This window comes from Synchiropus splendidus, chromosome 4 (genome assembly GCF_027744825.2).
Source record: "Synchiropus splendidus isolate RoL2022-P1 chromosome 4, RoL_Sspl_1.0, whole genome shotgun sequence".
NCBI classification, from domain to species: domain Eukaryota; kingdom Metazoa; phylum Chordata; class Actinopteri; order Syngnathiformes; family Callionymidae; genus Synchiropus; species Synchiropus splendidus.
In genome coordinates this window covers 9727504-9747374 of record NC_071337.1, presented here as the reverse complement: position 1 = coordinate 9747374, position 19871 = coordinate 9727504, and the positions used below count along the sequence as shown (strand labels likewise).

The window sequence follows — 19871 nt, the reverse complement described above, 5'->3', positions numbered from 1 at the left end:
CGACTCTGTTTCCAGTGTCTACTGTCATTGGGCACGTGAGCGCCATTGCTCTTCCTCTGTAGATGAGTGACAGTTGGTGTCATGTGATCTCAAACACACCGTCTGCCAGCGCAGGTGCTGAAGCTTCTGCAGTGCCCCGGAGCTGTGTCTGTTTTTGTCGACGTGAACGTTTCTCTCTGAGATACGCTTGCAATTATCTGCTGGAGGCCGTTTCCACATCTGCTTCTTCACCTGTCGACTTTTTCATGAGACCAAAGTTTCGAGGCCGAGACACTGAAGTCACCGACTGTTGCTGTAAATCAGTGCTTTACTCTCATTCCTCAAGTCACACTATAAGTGAAGAGTTAAAGATAGCAAGAACATTACAAAAAAAGGGTTGAGATCGGGCAAGAGTATATGTTTATACAAGTCCTAACTGGCTACTTCTAGGTGAATCGGTATACTCATTTTTATTTTGATCCCTTCTTCATATAACATCAAACAATTGCTGTCAGATGCTGGACTGAAAAGGATCGTGAGAAAGGCCGTCTCATAATGTCTGTTCCTTATTACAGTCCCAGATAGACTGTCAACTTTGTCTGCCTTGTTCCTGCCTGGTTCATCAATGATAAACCTGTCAAAAGATTTTGGATCAATGCCAGGTTGGTTGCTTAAATGCAGTGTGATACTGTAGAGAGGAAGGATGTGATGGAGAGCTGGTTGTAGTTACAACTGCTTTCCCATTATGGCTGTAGTTCCACAACTTCAGAAGTATGAGGACCATGTTTGGTGACCAATGGAAGATTGATGACCAGGATTTTCTGTCATTGTCCTTTCAACTGGCATGAGTCGTCTCTTTTGGGGTTTGGACTGCACCAGGTTGCTTCTGAACTCTCAGGTTTGTTGAGGAAAAGAATGCATACGGTGGTAGTTTCGACCTGTCTTTATGTTACTCTGGTGGATAATCGTTCCCTGAGCACCTTAAATTTCTTCTGCTCTGCTTGGAAAGTGACCAGAATGGGTCGGAGCACTCCCCCTGAGCAGGCGTCCTGCTGGCCTGCTGACTGCACAACAAAGTTCTCTTTGTATCCCACTTTGAGTAAGTTTTCCACAATGTACTCGATATTATAACTTTCCGTGTCTTCTAGCACTGAATAATTCATCCTATTCCAATCTTAACAACTGTCCACTGTACACCATCACTTGCTTCTTGACCAATTGTGTTGTGTAAAAGTGTTTTAGTCTTCTCTCTCTGTCGCACATTATGTTCATTTCCTCCTTTATTTTGGCTACTTTCTCTTCTTGTTCGTTTGCTTTATGTGGCAAGGTCTTCATTTATTCTTCCTTCATTTGGGATATTTTATTAATTTGCATTGTTTTCGTGTTGCTTTATGTATATTCTTATGTTTATGGTGCTGTGACAATCCGAATAAAGGATGATCTTATCTGTGTTGCATTTCCCCACCATATGTCCTCCTTTTGTTCTCCCATTTCCTTTATGATTCCTTTCGTTTACTTGTCTTTGCAAAGCTCATTCTAACTTTCTTCCATTGGGCCACTCATCTTCCTGTTGGTGCGCTGACACTTCCTGACCAGATTCTATTGAGGATACAGTCTTTCTTTTGTCTTTTTTTGTGGAGGCATGTTTGCAACACCTGTGACCCCAGACCTTCTGCTATTATTTTTTTGGTAGTTCAGTTATCCTTTTATGATGTTTTTACCCATGACATTCAGAAGCAGTTAAATTTCGTGGCAGTCTTAAAGCCCATTTATGCTCAACGTTACATATGTGTCCAGGTATGGACGGAGCCTTGTGTCCGTGTTCTGCATTCATTTTGTCCGTGTATCTGCACGTTTCCACAAAGCTTATGTATAGGGACAAAACGGAGCAGTATCGTGGGAAAACTGAGGGGGCAGTGTTGTGCTGTTACTACCCGATACATCATTCTAATGAGACACAAAGAAGAAAATTGTTCACTGTGGGCTGCGCCCCTCGGTGGATATATTGGTGAACAGCAATAACAACACATAGAACTATGTGATAGGTGACAGTAACATTGTTTAAAATGGATGGGTACAATTTCGTACGTAACGGGAGCATAAATGGGCCTTAAAACCGTGGTCAGAACATACATTTACTGCTTATAAGGACGTCGGTAGGAAACCATTGTTACCCCCTAGCCTTAATATGCTTCCATCATAAGGCGTGAAGCAGTGACAAGGGCTGAAATAACCTTTGACAACCTAATGAGGTGGATCAGGTTACTGCCCATTACAAGCTGGAAGGGAGGTGAGTTGTGAATTTATTCCAAAGCAGAGTGACAAATTGAGAGACCTCCAGTCATTTGAAGGTTTTATTTTAAAGGGCACTTTGATCGTCGTCATTTGCCTCTGTACTTGTAGTGAGGCATGAACTTGTTTGACACTTCAGGTACTTTATTTCAGCCACTGGGAAGAAGCAGTTCCGACATCACCCTCTGCTTCATCCGAGTGGTCGGCCTCCCTACTGTCCTTCGTCCATCCCAGGCCACACTCCAGTCGTAGTCCTCCACCACTCTCTCGGGTTAGCGTACATCCCCACGCCCCCCTCTCCATCAAGCCGTGTCCAACCCCAGCTCTTATTTGAACTAGTCCACATGAATGGGTGGCCAAGTTTAGCATACTGTTGTGTTCAGTGTCTTCAGTCGGCGCCAATGTGGGATCTTGAATGAACAATCTGTGTGTCATGTGTTTGCACTCACATCAATCATGTTTAAAAAAACAAAACAAAAGCATTAGCGAAACGTCCCGCCTTTGTTGCTCCTTTCTTTCAGAGCACATTTGTTAAAAGGTTTCTTCTGGGGCACCTCATTGGCCGTCGGGTCATGCAGAGGTCAGGACACGTGTAATGGATGGACCCGTGTCTGTAGACCTGCCCCTCTCACTCATTTCAGCCCAGCCGTGGGGTAGGTTCACTCAGACAGAGGAGAGCGTTTTCAGAGGTGAGCTGGAGAGACATCTTCTGTGGAGACAAGATAAACAGCAGCAAGTACATGATGTCATTTCTCCTCACCTTCACTTCCATCTCTCCTTCCATCATACTGTCAATCTCTCTATAGACTCCGTCCTCTATCGGCACATGGAGACGCACGTCTGTCGATGGAGGAATTCATTTTGGCTGCCAATCACAGCAGGGGAGTGGTCAATGATCGCAGATGTGCCAATAGCTCGACTGCTGTGATGAGTGACTTCTGTGTGTCTGTCGTTTCTGCACTTTTGCACAGCAAGAGTCAAGAGACTTGGTGTGATCCAGATTTATGTGTATAAAACTTGAGAACTGCTGTGTCAGTTCTGCCACTTGTGGCACGAGTGGGCGTGTAGAACGGTCGGTGGTGCTGTTAGTTTACTCTTCCACTCACCAGGAGTCAGTTGGAAACAGAGCTTGTGTTTGGCTGACTTGGTTTTTCAAGGTTTTCTGTACCGCACTGTTTTTATGGAGCACAGTTATTCTACCGTGTTTTGCCGCAGAAAACCTTTGAGCCCAACCACAGCAGGAAACATGAAAGCCATAGCTTTTATTCGCACTTCGTCAGAGAACATGAATGTCAGTCATGAATCTCTGGGTGATGTCACTTCCTGTGCCGCTGCCAAGGACTAAATAGGGTGCATGACACGATGTAATGCTTATATTCATATTCATTTTTAACATAAATTTGCATACTTGCTCACTTTCCCAAAACGTATTTATACTCTTTAAATCAGCTATTGCGGTTAAAACAGCATTTTTTTTTTTAGTTTTGCACTATATTAGACTGATTCAATGACACCAATTTTGTATTTGGGAAACTATAACGGCACATTTGAAATTGCAGCCCTGGTCGGTTGTTATGGTTCACAGAAGGCTATTCATTTGCATCAGTTAACAGATTGGTTTCTTGTTAACATAGCCTGTATATCCATATTAATTCGGTGGTTAAGCTGTCTAGGAATAGCACTGCTAGCTTTGAATTCTGACTCAGAGCAGCGTGGTTGACGTTTATTCGAGTTTTTGCTTTTTTTTTGTGTACGAATTCTACCTTCCTTTTCTTAAGCAGCTCTGCTGTCCAACCTGATCCTGAGCTCGGTCAGAGGCTGAACATGCTCCAGGAGTGGAAGCCGGTTTGCAAAGGTAGCTACACTATGTGTCAAAAGTGTCTGAATTCTGATGCAAACCTTTTTAGATCAGTGGGTTTTACTGTAGTGGAGAGCAAGGATGGACTGAAGGTGAAAGCTTTGAGGAAAGATCTCGTCTGAAAGAGCTGCATCGCTGCACTCGCCGTTAGCATATCGGACTGATGACACATAGAAATACAATATTTTGATTTGACTGCCGATTGCGTCCTTAGCTGTGACGTGGATCGAATAGCACTTGCTTGAGTGTAAGATAAACACGCTCGGATACATCAGAGGCGTGACTGCAGATGCGATGTTTGATATGTTTGTGAAGGCAAGTAAATAGCGGCGTGATATCAGAGACTTGGAGCCTCGCTGTGGTCTCCTCCTGCTGAGTTTTCTGTCTCAGTGGTGACTGTTAAACCACATGATGATGACAGTCCAATTAATCCAGGATAAATACGCGTTCGTCTTGGAAGGATTCTCTGAGCTTCTTTAAGGTTCTCATCGTGATGCTCCACTCATTTGCAGCGCTTTTGTTCTGCCAATTCTGATTCATTAGGGAGAAAAGTCATGCGCACGGAAACGAATGAGCAAATGATCACGTTTTTGTTGCACTCAGAGACCTTGAAGTCGATACTTTATGAATGCAAACGTCGCAATTTGTTTTGAGTTGTCTCACGGTTGCCGACACTCTGAGGTCGTGGTGGAGTTGCTAAAGTCAAAAGTGAAGTGTAAGTAAATAGGATGAGAAACGTCACGCTGAAAGTGCTCTCCGTGACAGCCTGCAGGGGATCACGGCTGCTGCAGTGCTGGAGACTGGATCTGAAACACAACTCCCATCCGCCATATGTGTTGTTTAGATGGGACGTTTGGGTTCAAATTGAGATCAAAGCTGCTGAACTGTCCTGTGTGTCTCCATGAAAAATGCAAAATAGCTTGGTCATTATAGTTGTTGTATAGTTGATGTGTGTATATATATATATATATATATATATATATGTGTGTGTGTGTGTGTGTGTGTGTCAATTACAGTCCTCACTAAGATTGGAAGACAAGCGTGTGTGTGTGTGTGTGTGTGTGTGTGTGTGTTTGCCTCTGTGCTCTGTGACTGACTGCTGACCAGGGTGTCCCCCACATCACACCCCAGCAACTCGACTCAGTGTTCCTCACCAACACATTTATTCACTTGCTGTTTTTATCTGCTTAAAAAGTTTTCCTGGCCCTTCTACTTTACAGTTTAGATGCCCATATAATATTAGACACACTTTTATCCTTACATTTATGAAAGTTGTTGTTTCCTGTTTCCCAATCTCAAGTGTCAACTTCTAAAATGTTGGCTCGACTAGGCACTAGATGTAAGACGAATAAGACGTTAAGTGAAGTAATTTCACTTATTATCACTTACAAATGTTTGATGTTGCGCTATATTGACTTTATGAAAATAGACATTAAAAATCCATCCGTGATTTTAGAATTATAACATCTGCAATACTTGTATTTTGAGTTTGAGGTCAGGTGGTCACAGGTCCGACTGTGTTGCGCAGTGGTAAAAACTAACGTAGTGAATCTGGCGGCATCGCGAATAGAGATGAATTTGGGTTCCGTGTTAACCACATGGTTGTTTACCGTATTTGAAACGGACGCGCTCGTAAACCGCCCGAGTCAGAAATGTGATGATCGAGCGCTACCAGCAATTTTATTCAGGGTCGGGTCTAACACTTGGTTCGATGGAGGGTAGGCACATTACCAAAAAGTGCAACGACAAATTGAAACTCGAAGTATTTCCCCCCGCTTCGTTTTTAGTCAGTTCGTCATCTATCTATCATCGTATCCATGTGCGGACCCTAATAGAAACCATCACATGTGTAGATCCAGACTGAGTCAAAAAGAGAAGAATTCACGGTCGGTGTTCTGACCGCTGGTTCTGTAGAGGAAGAGTGTGGTCGAGGTGTGTGTGCGATGCTGGGCTCTGTTGGCTGCTGTGACAACACACTTGTGACCGCGATGTGACCCCGTGCTCCACTTTGGAAGTTCTCATCGACTCCGTGGGGACGCCGCGGGGTCAGGGGCCCACTGAGAGCGCAGAGGCGGCGCGATGGCGAGAGCCGAGGCCCCGAGTGTGAGTAGTGCGGGTTTATTTCTCATCCACGCACGGACACAAACACAAGGGAAAACACTGAGATTAACAATGATCTTTAAAATTTACGAATTCGTCCACGTGAACATGATATCTGATCTTTCCGAATTTATTTAAAACGTATAAGTTAGACATTCGCGGCCTTCCTGCTGTTTTGATAGATAATGATCTTTTTATTTTCGGGAAATTGTTTTGCGTTATTATTGCATATAAATTTCGTTGTCATTAAGCTCATTAAATTCTTCCAAGATGCGCTATATTTAATTTTTAAAGTAATTAGTATTTTGTTTGTTTTTATTTTCGTGTGAATTAAGTTTTGGATTGGATTTTAATAGTACGTAAAGGGAAGTGTGTGTTCTTGGATCATGAACGAAAAGCTACATTTTAATTTTCCACACTTATTCACCATTAAAAAAGATTATTATTATTATTATTATTATTATTATTATTATTAGCGAATTTTAATCAAACAACTGTGCAAATGTGTTTTTTTTTTCGTCTATGAGTGTGCATGAGGGGGTCAGTCAGGGGTTTTCTTTGGATTAAAAGAAAAGGGCATTTGTCTTTTAGAGTTTTTCTTCATATTTAAACGGTGTGTCTTTATGCCTGTGTGTGTGTGTGTGTGTGTGTGTGTGTGTGTGTGTGTGTGTGTGTATAGGGTCGATGTAGCTAACTGGTGTGTTTTTCTTTCCCCCTGCTTGTGAGTAGAAGTGGGTAACTGTGGGTGTCGAGTTGGTGTTCCTGTGGTTTCTTCTTCTGTGTGTGTATGTGCGTGTGTGCGTGCGCGCCTTTGAATGTAATAGTGGTCACGCATGTTTAGGTGTGGTGTGTAGACGTGCAGTTTTTCTGGGTTCACATGTTGTGTGAGGAGGTGACATAACGTGTTAAAGTGTGTTTTCTATAGAAGTGTGTCCATGCGTGTGGTGTAGTAAGTCTCATGCAAGTAATAGCTTAAGTTGTTAAGTCAGTTTTTCATCAAATGTGTAGGAGCCTTTAAAATGATTTTATTTTTCTCATTGTTGCATATGAGTAGATGCCCCATATTTGTTTTTTGTGCGTTTGTGTTTGAGTGCATCAGATTTTCTACTGGTGTGCGTGTTTAAGCATATGTATAATAGTGAGGTCCAATTTTGTGGAAAACATCCCCTTGTGAGCCTCTTAGGCAAGACCCCACAAGGTTAAGCCTCGATTTGAGGATGAAGACTTCAAAACAACAAGCTCATTATAACTAGCTTAAAGTTTTGTTAAGCGTTCTGGTGAATTTTAGGTTAAGTTCAGGATGAGTAAGCATTATGGCAATGACCAGACCCCACGAAGATGGTGTGACAAACCTGTGCGTGTGTGAGGGGGGTGTATTTGTTTATTGTAGTGGGTTTCAGAGTGAGAGTGTATAAGTGTGTTTTCAATGTGTATTTGGTAATGATTTGATTTATATCAGTAGCTGTTCAGGTGTGTGTGTATTTAGGTGTGAAGTATGTAACAATGACACTTCACTAACTCTGCTCTCAGCTGCCTGGGCTGCCTGAGTTTTGTCTGCTCCTGAGATCAGGGCTGCTGCTGCAGGTGGAAGGCAGGTAAAGGTGAGAGCTGCTCATCAATCAAACGCCCCAGGATTGTTCTGTGGGGGGACAGACTGGCGTGTTGCACATCAGGATTCAAAATAGCCTCGTCCTCCAGCTACATTCTGACATCCATGGGTCATTGTTTGTCCTTTAGATAAATCATGAATGGCGCTCTCTGAACAAGAAGACCTGTTTCCTTTTCACCACCAGCAGACACGGCAAAGAGGAAATCACTCTGGACATCAAGAGTGGCTTGGATATCGTCCGCAAACGCTCATTAGAAATTCAAGTTGAGCGATACACGAGGGGGTGGACATCTGAGATAGAGCAACCGCTTTAACAGACCGTCCTAGCAAGGTTGCAGAGGAGTTCAGGAGAACAGCATGCTTGCTTTAGTTTGAGCAAACCACAGACAAAACCACATTGGACAGCAGCAAAAGAGAGTTGCAGACTAGAGTCTGCAGGAGTTGCTTTCAAACCAAGGAGTGTGATGGCGGTCAGAAACACAAAAATGATGATGCGAGAAGCAAACAGTGACCGTGGTGTTGAGCTTTATGTGATGCTAAAATGGAAGCAAGAATAACAAAGTTTTACATTTGGAGCATGTTCTAGAGAGGCTGGATTAGATTTGGATGCGCAGCGGACTCCACAGTTTAGACCCCTGCAGCCATCTTGTTTTATACCTGCAGCTTTGTTTTGCGGTCTGATAAATACGCAACATAAAAACGTATATTTCAGGATCAAAATCACGTTACCATTATTAAGATTTGTGGACTTTAAGTTAAGAAAGTTCTTCTTTCCAACAGCAGTGTAGTTGTTCTGCTGTCATCAGGTGGAGATGACGCCACTTGTTGTAACTTTGAGGAGGTGACAGTGTCTGTGCCAGAGGGGCCACGCGTCTGTCGATACCCTAACCTCGCTGTTACAATCAATACGATTTTTTTTGTCCTCTCAATAAGCCGGCAGCTCAATAAGATTGTCATCACAAATGGAGCTGACGTCCGCGCTCGGGTCTCCTCCGTGGATAAACACGGCTTTGTTATGCCAATATCTCCCTCCGCAGGGACGAGGGGCGCGCACGGCCGCATACATCTGCACTGCTTACTGCAAACTCTGACACGGCTTGGAAAAAACAGGACCATTTTGGACAGATAAACACAATTTAATACACACAATTGACCCGTAAACATCTCTTTGGACAGCACGCATGACAGATTCCACAACTGATAAAACTCAGTGCCCTGGCTGCATGAAAGCGTCGCGCACAACCATCTGTCGTGTCTTTCCATGATGAGGATCTGAGCAGAAATGTTTACCCCAATATGTTGCAAAATGTGCGTCGTCCAGCTCACTTTTGGGGCGGCATTTTCCATGGCAAAAACCCAGAACTTTACGATTAAAACTAGTGTTGCACCATGTTTGAGAAGAATGCTGGGTGAAATGAGGAGCACAGGAGCAATCACAGTGGGAGGAAAACTTGGAAAAGTGTTTTGAAAATAGTTGCAGTGCATTATGGAACTAGCAGTATGACTACATCGCTGCTAATGCTATCAAATTATCAGGTTTAGCGCCACATATTCTCCCACGACTTTTTGTGTCAGACAGGACTAAAAAATTTCACTTGACCTGAACACCGTTGCATTGTTGAATACATGTTGAGCTTTATTCCTAGAAATAGAATCATGAGCATTACTTCATGTTTGCCCTGCTTTCCACCAACTGACCTGCCTACCATTTATATGCTTCCTCTCTTAGCTGCCAAGACATCAACAGTTGAACTGGTCTGCAAGAGGGTCGATGGAGCCCGAAGACTTGCCCATGTAGAAGAAAGCTTGGCCCTCGTCCGAGCCTATGCTCCTCTCAGGCATCTGTGAGGTGGGTGGTCGTAATGTTTTGCAAAGCTAAAGTTTACACGTCAGCGCGCGGTTTTGGGAGAAAACCAATATGTTGAAACAACTGGACAACATTTTTCTGAATGAATATGTGTGAAGTGCCAAGAAAACAGGCTGCAACTGTGTTAATGTGCGTTACACTGTGACACTTCTTTTGCCGACTAGACGCTCAAACCGTGTTTCTCCTAAAGCGGATGTCACTCCTGACCCCTTTAAATGTACACCTAGGTCTCATTATTATTTAGGAAAGTCTCAGTGTCCCCATGGAACAAACAAATATTTTGACAACTGTGCATCAGGAATAATGGCAACGCAGTGCTGAACTATTTCTGGATAAATTTGGAAAGTTTGCCATCAGTCAATAGTGCAATAAGTTCAACTTTGGTTAATACAGGTGACATGGGGGGTTAATTGGAGGCATAAGGGTCACCAGACAGTGTGGACGAGGACGGAGACGGTGTGGACGGTGCAGACATCGACTTCTCCGACGCGGCGTCATCTGTCTTCTCGGCTGCTGCGTCTGACGTTTTGGATTTACTCGGGATCATCCCTTCTTTCTCCCGTTTCTTCTGCTTCATACGACGGTTCTGGAACCAGATTTTCACCTGGGTCTCGTTGAGCTGCAGCGCGGCAGCGATCTCCACGCGCCGAGCTCTGGTCAGGTACTTGTTGAAGTGGAACTCCTTCTCCAGCTCGGTCAGCTGTTTGGTGGTGAAGTTGGTCCGGACCGTGTTGGGCTGAGCGCCGTAGCCGAACTCACCGACTCTTCCTGCAGAGATAGTGAGCATCTGTGGTGAGCCGCTATGATTTCGTCACCCACCTAAGTGGCAAGTTCCAAATTTTGTCTGACTTTTTTCCTGAAATTTCACCATTTTTGGATAAATAATTATCCTATCTTAAGACACATTCTGTATGACATATGTTGTGGAGCTGTGAGAACAATTGTCAAGTTACAACACAAGTGGAACCAGTGTTTTATCAAGCCTCAGTTGTCACTCCACAGGCTGCGATTTGGTGACACTTTTATCACACTTTATTCCATTTTTAACTGACCTTTTTCACCCTATGTCCACTACATAATGCTCAACTTCAGGAGCCAATATTGCTCAGAGGCCACTGCACTGTTAAAAAATAACGTTGTTGTTAGTTCTGCTGCTCACATTTCTGCCAAGGCCAAATGTAGAAAACACCAAAAGTGAGAAGTCCTTCAACTTCAAGTTTGCTCCTGAGGCTCACACCAGGGTGCTGCATCTGTGTCCACGGCCACAGCATCTGTTGTGGTGGAATGTTTGGTGCAGCGACTCTGCCTCAGCGTGTTTTCATCCAGTGATGGAACAGACCTTGAACTTGCCTGTGAACTCTCAATTTCTGGATTCTGGCGGCACAGTTTCATTGGTACCTGTGCAGGGTTAAGTGTTTCGTCTTTGATGTTGTGGTGACAATCGCTTTAACTCTCTAATACACAAATTGTCTTTCTAATATTTTGTTTTCTTTTTATTAAGTATTTTAATAACATTATTAGTACAACACTGTTTCATTATTATTCCAATCTTAAAAGCTCAAACTTTCTGTGAAGCTTGAGATTGTCTGATGACAATTAAGGATCCGGCTGGTGGTAAAACCCTAACATTATACTGTTTATGTTCACCTTTAAACTGCATGGCAGCTGATTATCAAGTGTCAAACAAAACGTATTTCCTTGTAGAATGTAACTGATTTTATGATGCGGAAAGAAAGAATATTCTGTTGTGCATTTATTTGCCAATACATATTCTGCACCACAATTTTTGTACTAGCTGTAAAGGTACAGTCAATTATTTTCTTTTAAAACATATGCAACACACAACCTTTAAAATAAAAGCAGCACCAGCTGACTGAAAAAAAAGCTTCAGGTGAAAGTTGATTTTTAGTTGTGGTATTTATGATTTGGTTCAAGATTATAACTATTCTTTTGTTATTCCTCATTTCAAAATGTAAATTATTCTTAACCTCTCTTGCAAACTTTCTTTTCAAAAAACAAGTCTTCAAAGTTCGGTACATGTTGGCAGATGATGTCATATAATGTGAAACTGTGCGCCACCCACCTGTCTTGGGTGGGTTCCTCTTGACCTTCATCCAGTCGAAGGTCTGTGCTGAAGACGCTCCCTCAGACAGAGGTGAGCAGCATCCCTCCAGATGTGCCGGGTGCAGGGGTGACAGAGGGGTGGAACACCCGGAGAAGGGCGTCGTCTGGTCATAAGCTGCGTGGGCATACTGCAGCTGGCTGAGGGGGGCGCCACTGTAGCTCTGGCGGTGTTGGCTCACCATGTTCCCCGAGTACATGAGTGGCCCACATTGTGGGAACCCGGCCGAGTCCACCTCCTGCGCGTAGTGGTTGTATGACGCACAGAAAGTTTGGTGTCCGTAGCCGGAGGCCGGGATGGGCCCGTAGGCGAGACCCAGGGAGGTGCCGGTGGGCTGATATGACCCCGCTTCTGGTGAAGTTCTGCTCGCCATGAAGCGCTCATCGTTGTTGACTGAAACGGCGCAGGACTGGAAAGTTGTAATCCCGTGCTCCGCGTGGAAAGCTCTGACGGAACACGACCCCGCGTCTCCACTCATCACCGAGTAGTCGAGGAAGCCGCTCATTGTAGCATCGTCCTGCTCGAACCGAGCCTCAGTCCACACGTGTCCATTTACCTCGAGTGACCATGCCAACCTTTACCTACACCCAGATCTGGCGGGGGGTGAGGGAGGGGGCGCCCGGGCTGACACTCGTCACGTGGGTGGCGCAGGGGCCAGTGAGACACCTCAGTCCCCTCGGTCACTGACAGACTGGTGTTTGACTGGATATTTAAATTCCAGCGGCTCGTCGATCAGAGTGACGCGCGTCGCCACTAATGCATTGGCCGAGCAAACAATGAGGGGCGGCAGACGGCGGCGGACGCGGAGGAAGCAGAGCCCCTGCAGCCAGTTGCTCCACTCACCTCCCGACGTGCCCTCAGGTACAGCGATGTCAGGAGGGTGAGTTGCCTGCGTGTGTGACGTCAAGTTCGGTTGTGTCTCTCTGTGTGTGTGTCTATGGATGTAGTGAAATGAAATGAAAACGTTTGAGTTCGGATTATTATTACAAACATTATTATTACTGACATGTTAAGTAGATTTTGTCCGAACGATGACATTTGTTTCACCGATGGATTTTATTTTGAGATGAATGAATGATTTGCAATGACTGAAACTACGGTCGGTCTCCGGAAACTACCGAGCAGCGACGGAAAATACCGAGTCGACGCATGGGTTCCATTCTCACGCGTGGTGGTTTTCGAGACTTTATTTAACTAGTACGTGGTTAGATATCTTTAAGAAGATAAAACCAGGGAAATGAAGATTTTTTTTTTTCAGATATTTTGAGATATACTCATTTGAGTGCTGCTTAAGTGAGTGAAACCGCATTATTCAACGTTGTAAAGCATCATAATATTGAAATATTTGAGGCAATTAATTGTTTAATTTTGCACTTATTTATTTATTTTGCACAATGATTCCATCTCTTATATGTTCCCTTCCTGTGTCAGCTGTGCATGTTGCACACTGACCACCGTCTTCTTATGACAACCCCACCAGTCAACCGCCTTCCTCTCAGCCATTTTTGATCATCCTGTTCAGTCAGATCCATCCACATCTTTGTTACCGCATCCATTAACCTCATCAGGAATCTCCATCATGTCATCTATCTATCTGCTGCTTTTTATATTTCATACCGAGGGTGTGGTTTCACAGCACCTTACAAAAGTCTGTCAACTTTTCTCTTCATCTGAAATGTCACATATACACTTCAGGGGGGTCATGTGACGTGACCTACACATTGGCGTTTGTCTCTCTCCACGGGTCATGGGCTCTGATTCCGCCCACTCACCTATTCATTATGCATCTATAGTGATGAAATGATGTGATAAAGCGTGGACGCCAGTTAATGTAGAGGCATCGCCCCAAGGAGCGCGAGTGAGATGATTATCCAGTTTAGTTCATCAAATAAAGGCTGCAAGAGGAAATAATGGAAGTGAAGCTGAGCTACGAGTGTGTGTGTGTGCGCGTGTGTGGGGGAGGGTGCGGTTGTGGAGTCGCTATAGGCTGGGGGGCAGAAAAAGGCTAAAAGAAGGAGGGGGTAGCGGGAGACCCGAGGGGGGATTTGGCGACCTCTTTGGTGAATTGTGGTACTACAACTCGACTGGAATATTTTTGGTTTATTTTCTTCCCCATTTGTTTAATGTTCCAAAGCCAACAATCTTAAGCTTAGCTGATACAATTTGGTGAAACCAGAGTCAGGTATGGGAAAAAAAAGATTTTATATAGGTAGGTAAAAATTGGTCTTGACATACAAAGGTTGTCAAAAAGGTAGTGAAGATACAAGTGAGCAGTGTTAGGGTTCCTCACTTTAATGTAGCCGTATGAAACTGGGTGTAGCTTATACGCTCACTTGGCGGTGAGTCAAAGTAAATGTAGCGTCATTTGGTTGGCCATTAATGGTGGTGGCAGTTAATGTGGTTTTGTGTGATGTGATCGCAACAATGGTTGTTGCATTGTAGTCAAGTAAGCAGTCCCAGTTGCCATGGTGACGCAAGCTGTGTTAGTGTGGGCGTAGAAGTGGCGGTTGCATTGACAGAGGTGACGTACATGCCAAGTGGTTGTTATGTTTGCTGTATTTGTAGTACCAGCGGTTGTTACAGAAAACAAAACCAGTTGTAACAAAACTGGTTATTGACAGAAGTAGATGTGTGATGGCTGTAGCCTCTTGTTGTATCAGTGAGCAGAGGTGAATGTAGCAGTTGCTGAAGAGGTATAGTACCTCTACAATAGTAGTAGTGTGTGTGTGTGTGTGTGGGGTTGCTAGTTTGAAGGTGTTGCTCGATGGCAGTCATAATTGTTACTTTGGTGCTAGTACTGGTAATAATAGCATTTTTCAATCAGTAATTGTAATTTGGGACTTTGGTATAGTCCAAAAAAGTTTTGTTTAGATCATTGTCTAGAGGTTTTAGCGTGTCTACTCTGCCCTGCAGCTCTGAAAACTTTTGGCTCCATTTAACCGCCTTCTGCATCCCCATGAAACACTTCCCAAAAACTTTTCCCTAGTTTATTTAGAAGTCTTCAGGCATTAGTTACTGATGTAACCACTACTTCGCCCTCTGCAGCCCCCACCTCCCGCGTGCGGAGGTGGACTGGAGCGGTTTTGCCCTCTTTGTGTGCAGAAAAGGCGCGCTGTCTTGGAATAATTCGGTTATAGTGACGTCATGCTGGTGTTTTTATACTCTCGGTGCGATGGCGCAGAATCGAACCAGTGCGGCGCTTCCCAGCGGCATCGCGTAGAGCCAGTCGATGAGGTGTTTATGACTTCGGGATTATTCTTTAACCCAGCATTGATGTGGGTTTCACACTTGTTGCTTTTTTAAAAAATCGATAATACACACTCACTGACTCACTGTTCAAGTGCTATTGAGTCCAACCGAGCTAATAACTGTTTCCCATAAGTCAGCTAAAGTTCAATACAATAGCTCCAAACCTCATCATCATCACTCATAACGCACTCATCGAACCTCCAGACTTCACTGCGTCTTTACGCGCACGCCGCTCAGCCTGTTTAACCGCTGCCTCCGTCGCCGAGCCCCACTCGTGTTTTAACAAGCTATAAAGATAAATTATTACCAAAGGCCAAGCTGTGACTCCCCCCACCACCAGCAGCAGCCTCTTTTAGTCGAGGAATCAGTGAATCCAGAATGAAAATGTAAGTGGGGTTTTATTTGTGAACATTAACTCCACGATGGGTTTACTTAATGTCCGTCTTTATTCGAGCCCACGCAGTGATTTATGACACTGCTCGTGAATCTGCCTCCAACTCACTCTGTGGATCAGTGGGATTTATTTTGCTCTTGAAAATGCAGGCTGGAATTTTAGAAAGGTCTCAGTCTTTTCTTGGCTGTTTTGCGTAATTACACACGATGTTCTCATGATACTATTAGTTTCCCCAAAAGTTTCATTTTCATTTAATTAGATAACTTCGGTCTATCTTATTTAGACTTGTTGGTTTTACAATATCTATTTATAGACTTCGATTTTCAACTTCGTAACGATTTACGTTATTTACCTTTTCTATTATTTTTGCTGTGTATTATTGCATTTGCATCCAACCTGTTGTTATTCAACAACGGAGTCAGTGTAAACTATTTAAACTCGCTATTTTGTTATAGCTTCGAAAGCTTTAAGCACATTTAGATTAAGCAATTCCGTTATCCTTTTTTATGAAAGATAATTACTGATAATATTTTATAGTATTCAAGTAATGTAAAACGTTGACAATAAAACATTCTTACATGATACCTAGATTATTAATTCAATATAATCCGAGTTTAAAATGTGTTTTGTAATGTGACGTAATTTATATTCATCGACAACCTGTTGTTGTTTAATTTGCATAAATTATCTTCTTGGCTGTCGCTTTTGATTAATCACCTTCTCAAATAAAAGAAAAAAAGACTCCAAACACCACAAATGTAGCAAGTTAATTGTATTCAAAGAAAAATATCCAAGGAAGCTATACAAAAATAAAAACGACCAGCTCCGATTGGCCTCGTTTAATTATTCACACGCTCACACACACGCTTTTCATTTCCGTTGTGAATTTGTTCTCCGCCACTCTCTGGTCTTACCTTGAATTACGCAACAAAATAAATGTGCCGATTAAACAAAACGCGGGTAGAATGCTAGGGATCGTCCTCCGTGGGTTTAGTAGAGGTGGTGCAGGTCCACTGTGGCCATGGTCTCCGAGAAAAAGTAGAAGCTGTCCGTGGAAATGTCCACGGGACTGTCCAGGGACTCGGACGGCGAGGCTGCGTCCGACAGCTGCAGGCAGGAATCCGAGGAGAAAGCCTGAAAGTGGTGCAAAGAAACATCCAGGTCCGGGGGACTGTGGGCGCTATTGTCCGGCCCAGATGCCGAGCCCAGGCCCATTGTTGCCGCGCAGCCCGGAACAGTGGGAGCCGCGTTGGGAAAATGTTTCAGATTTTTCTCATTGCTGTCCAGTGGCGCGGCAGCTAAAGCCATGGACCCTCCATTGTGGGTCGTGTTCTGAAAGGAGCAGGTATCTCTCTCCATCAGGGCCCCGCTTCGCTCGTACAAGGGCCCGTCTTCGTCCTCCTCGTCCTCGCTGCGTATTCCGTCCTCCCCGCTCGGGCCTTTCCCGTCCCCGTTGTGGTTCTCCTTGCTCTGCGTCTGACGCTTGTGCTTCATGCGCCGGTTCTGGAACCAGACCTTGACTTGCCGCTCGGTGAGGTCCAGCAGGGCCGCGATCTCCACCCTCCTGGGTCGGCACAGGTACTTGTTGAAATGGAACTCCTTCTCCAGCTCCAGCAGCTGCGTGTTGGTGTACGCGGTCCTCAGGCGCCTGGAGCCCGCCGAACCGGCTCCCCCGGCACCGTCCACCATCTCTGGTGATCCTGGAACCACAGGGACGCGTTAAACTCGACAAACACGGAGCGCCACTCGCTGCTAGTGATTTAGAGCGCGACACATCATCACTCTTCATTACTGTCACGCATCTGATCTGCTGAGAATAAATGGAACTTCAGCCCAACTTTGTAAAAGCTCTAGAAAAACAGTACCTTTCGGAGAGAAGCACACGGGTCCATTAGTGGAGATGCTGGTGACTGAAGAAGAAGAAGTAGCGGCGGGCTGCTGGTTCTTCTTGGACGCCTTCTTCTCCCGCATCCACGGGTACTCCGGCGGCAAGGAGGCGGTGGGCAGCGGGCTGCATCCATCCGGACCGTGTCTGGGCCGGCCGTGGCGCGGATGGCTGCCCGGAATGAGGCTGGGGATGGTCTGCTCGAAGGGAGGAGGAATGTGTGTCGGACGTGAAAGCGGCGAGCTCTTGATTGATGAACTTTGAAATGGATCAGCGACAGGGGGGAAAGATGTCAGGCACTCAGCAAGCGACGGCTGACTATTGATAAAACCGCTCTCTCGCTCGAATTCGTAATTCATCTCCGCTCCTGACGAGCCGAGGGAAAGTTTCTTTCGCTACGAATTAAAACAAGAAAAGGAAAATAATAATCCGAAAAATTTAAAAATAAAAAAAAACTCCCTCGATGCTGGTGTTTTTCCCCCTTTATCACGGATTACAGCCGCGTGGGGAGCGAGCTAGTGTGAAACTATTGGATTCATGGAGGTTGAAATTGGACCGAATTGCCACATGTCACATGATTACGCCTTGCCCAATGACAATTTGGGGTTTAATCAAAAGAAACCACTGTCTGCCTGATTGATCCAAAACTCCGCCGAAGAATTCCTCGCTCCGCTGGGGGGGACGGCTGCGTTTATTTACATCTTTCTCTGGCCCTCGCGCCCTCCACGCCACCAAAATGTGATTTTTAGAAATGAGCGATGCTCTGTATTTCAGGGGAGAAGCCCAGCCTCGGGCGCGCGGATTCGTGCACTCCTCTTTTCTCGTATTGTTTGAGGATGTCAGTCGTGAACGCCCCCACTCCACGCAGCCACTCACCCACACACACTTTCACACCAGTGGCTTTTCATATAGATTATCAGACACCCCCTCTCAGAGAAAAAAGTAGCGGACAACCTTAGTACACGCAGGACGCGTCAGATATGGATCATAACGACACAAGCAGGGCAATAAAAAGCCCATCCATTAAGTTAATACTGACGGATATGACACCCTCACAACATTATACATCCCATAACTGCAGTTTAACATTTACAGGATGACTCGCGGTGCGTGCACACGCATGCACACTCTTCCCTGCGCCGCCATAAATACTCTGGATTGAGTGGAACTAGCTCCATTATTTCAACATACGTCTACATCTGGATTTATTCCAACACAAAGCCATAGTTTTGAATATCATCAACCAGTTAAAGGTATTTATCGCGCAGTTGCAGCGCCTTAAACTTAGAGTCAACATCTTCCAAATTTCCACGTGTCAGTGCGACAGAGAAAGCATGACATCACCATTAAACACGCTGATCCACATTCACAGCGCAAACATTCACGCCTCATTACTGTATTAGTGTAATAACCCACATCATAAAACAGACAAGGCTCCTGTAGCACCGCGACATTGTGCGTTACATTGTTTTAAAAACGAAAATACCACTTGTGTAACACTGTCTGGAGACGATGCTTAAGTAAAACCGAAGGTATTACCGTGTAATGGCGGTAATGGTGGATACTGAGATGGCGCAAATCTCATTACCTGTGACCCAAACTCCATTATGCAATGCAAGCGAGTACTGAGAATACTGCAACACCTTTGTTGCATGATAGCTGCATGCAGTACATTAGACGCAGCACATGTAGTACTACATGGTCTTGAAAATATTCTTGTTATTTTGCATCAAATGAGAGGTGAATTATGGTGAAGAAACACCTGGATATGACTTGAGTATCACCTTAAATACTCACATACTCATACAACAACTAAACACCATCTGCATTGTATAAGCTCCTTTGAGATACTAGGGTGACTTAACTGGTGTCAATTATTTTGCATTTTACGCTGCAAAATACATGTAGATTTTGTGTGATTTGTTAAAAACAGGGTCGATACACAATGGCAATTCAATGTGTTTTAGTAAACGTCATTTAAGCAGTATTTCCTTAGTATATTCTGGTGGTTGTAGTGAACTCGTGTGAAACCATTTCATGACAACATGCCTCGTAAAAATATTTCCCTCAGTGCTCCATAATCCAGCCAGAATGATCGCTGAATTAAAGTCCCGCTCGTCTATTTATATTTTCATTGAGGAAAACCTATGCTGAGAGAGAGGAAGCAGAGAAGTGCAGGCCTCTCTCCCACTATTTTTGTTGCTTATATTGCAAACAAAGAGTCCTGGTCTGTGCTGCGATCAATCTTACTCGCCAAAAGGTCTGACAGCTCGGTGCCCTCACACACATTTAAGGCTTCTAACTCTCCTCCGGATCAAATGAAGCCAGGAAGCGACCAGAAACACTGCGCAGTCAGATTAGGAGTGTTTTCTGCTCGCTGTCTGTCGCTGGAGGGATGTTAGGGAAAAAGACAAATACTGTCTGTTCCTGTGCGCCGTGACGAGGTGAGTGGAGCCGCCACATCTCCACCTGGCTTTTATCCACCGCCAGTCGTGATTCAGACCGAGGAATAATTC

General features: G+C 44.6%; 2 protein-coding genes and 1 long non-coding RNA gene across 4 annotated transcripts in view; 1 reads left to right on the top strand and 2 right to left on the bottom strand.

Moving 5' to 3' along the window:
- Window positions 1–12640, top strand: part of LOC128758243 (uncharacterized) — a 54542-nt gene extending 41902 nt beyond the window's left edge. For both annotated transcript variants that reach the window (XR_008414457.1, XR_008414456.1), the window contains exons 4-5: window positions 9568–9687; window positions 12549–12640. This is a non-coding gene — a long non-coding RNA (uncharacterized LOC128758243). The remainder of the gene's footprint in view (window positions 1–9567; window positions 9688–12548) is intronic.
- Window positions 10112–12356, bottom strand: hoxa1a (homeobox A1a). The gene is made up of 2 exons (XM_053864197.1): window positions 11789–12356; window positions 10112–10473 (listed from the first exon to the last, which is right to left on the bottom strand). The coding sequence occupies exons 1-2, from the start codon at window positions 12330–12332 to the stop codon at window positions 10112–10114; spliced, it is 906 nt and encodes a 301-aa protein (XP_053720172.1). The 5' UTR covers window positions 12333–12356.
- A 3597-nt stretch (window positions 12641–16237) lies between the features above and the next one.
- hoxa2b (homeobox A2b) lies at window positions 16238–19847 on the bottom strand. The gene is made up of 2 exons (XM_053864196.1): window positions 17336–19847; window positions 16238–17170 (listed from the first exon to the last, which is right to left on the bottom strand). Exons 1-2 carry the CDS (start codon window positions 17712–17714, stop codon window positions 16461–16463), a joined length of 1089 nt encoding a protein of 362 aa, XP_053720171.1. The 5' UTR covers window positions 17715–19847; the 3' UTR covers window positions 16238–16460.
- Between the last annotated feature and the right edge of the window lie 24 nt (window positions 19848–19871).

Excerpts from the sequence above, each read along its gene's own strand:
- hoxa1a (XM_053864197.1), bottom strand. The coding sequence starts at position 12,332 with ATGAGCGGCTTCCTCGACTACTCGGTGATGAGTGGAGACGCGGGGTCG. Across the intron at positions 10,474-11,788 it reads GAGGAACCCACCCAAGACAG|GAAGAGTCGGTGAGTTCGGC; the intron begins GTGGGTGGCGCA and ends CTATCTCTGCAG.
- hoxa2b (XM_053864196.1), bottom strand. The coding sequence starts at position 17,714 with ATGAATTACGAATTCGAGCGAGAGAGCGGTTTTATCAATAGTCAGCCG. Across the intron at positions 17,171-17,335 it reads CGTGTGCTTCTCTCCGAAAG|GATCACCAGAGATGGTGGAC; the intron begins GTACTGTTTTTC and ends CTGTGGTTCCAG.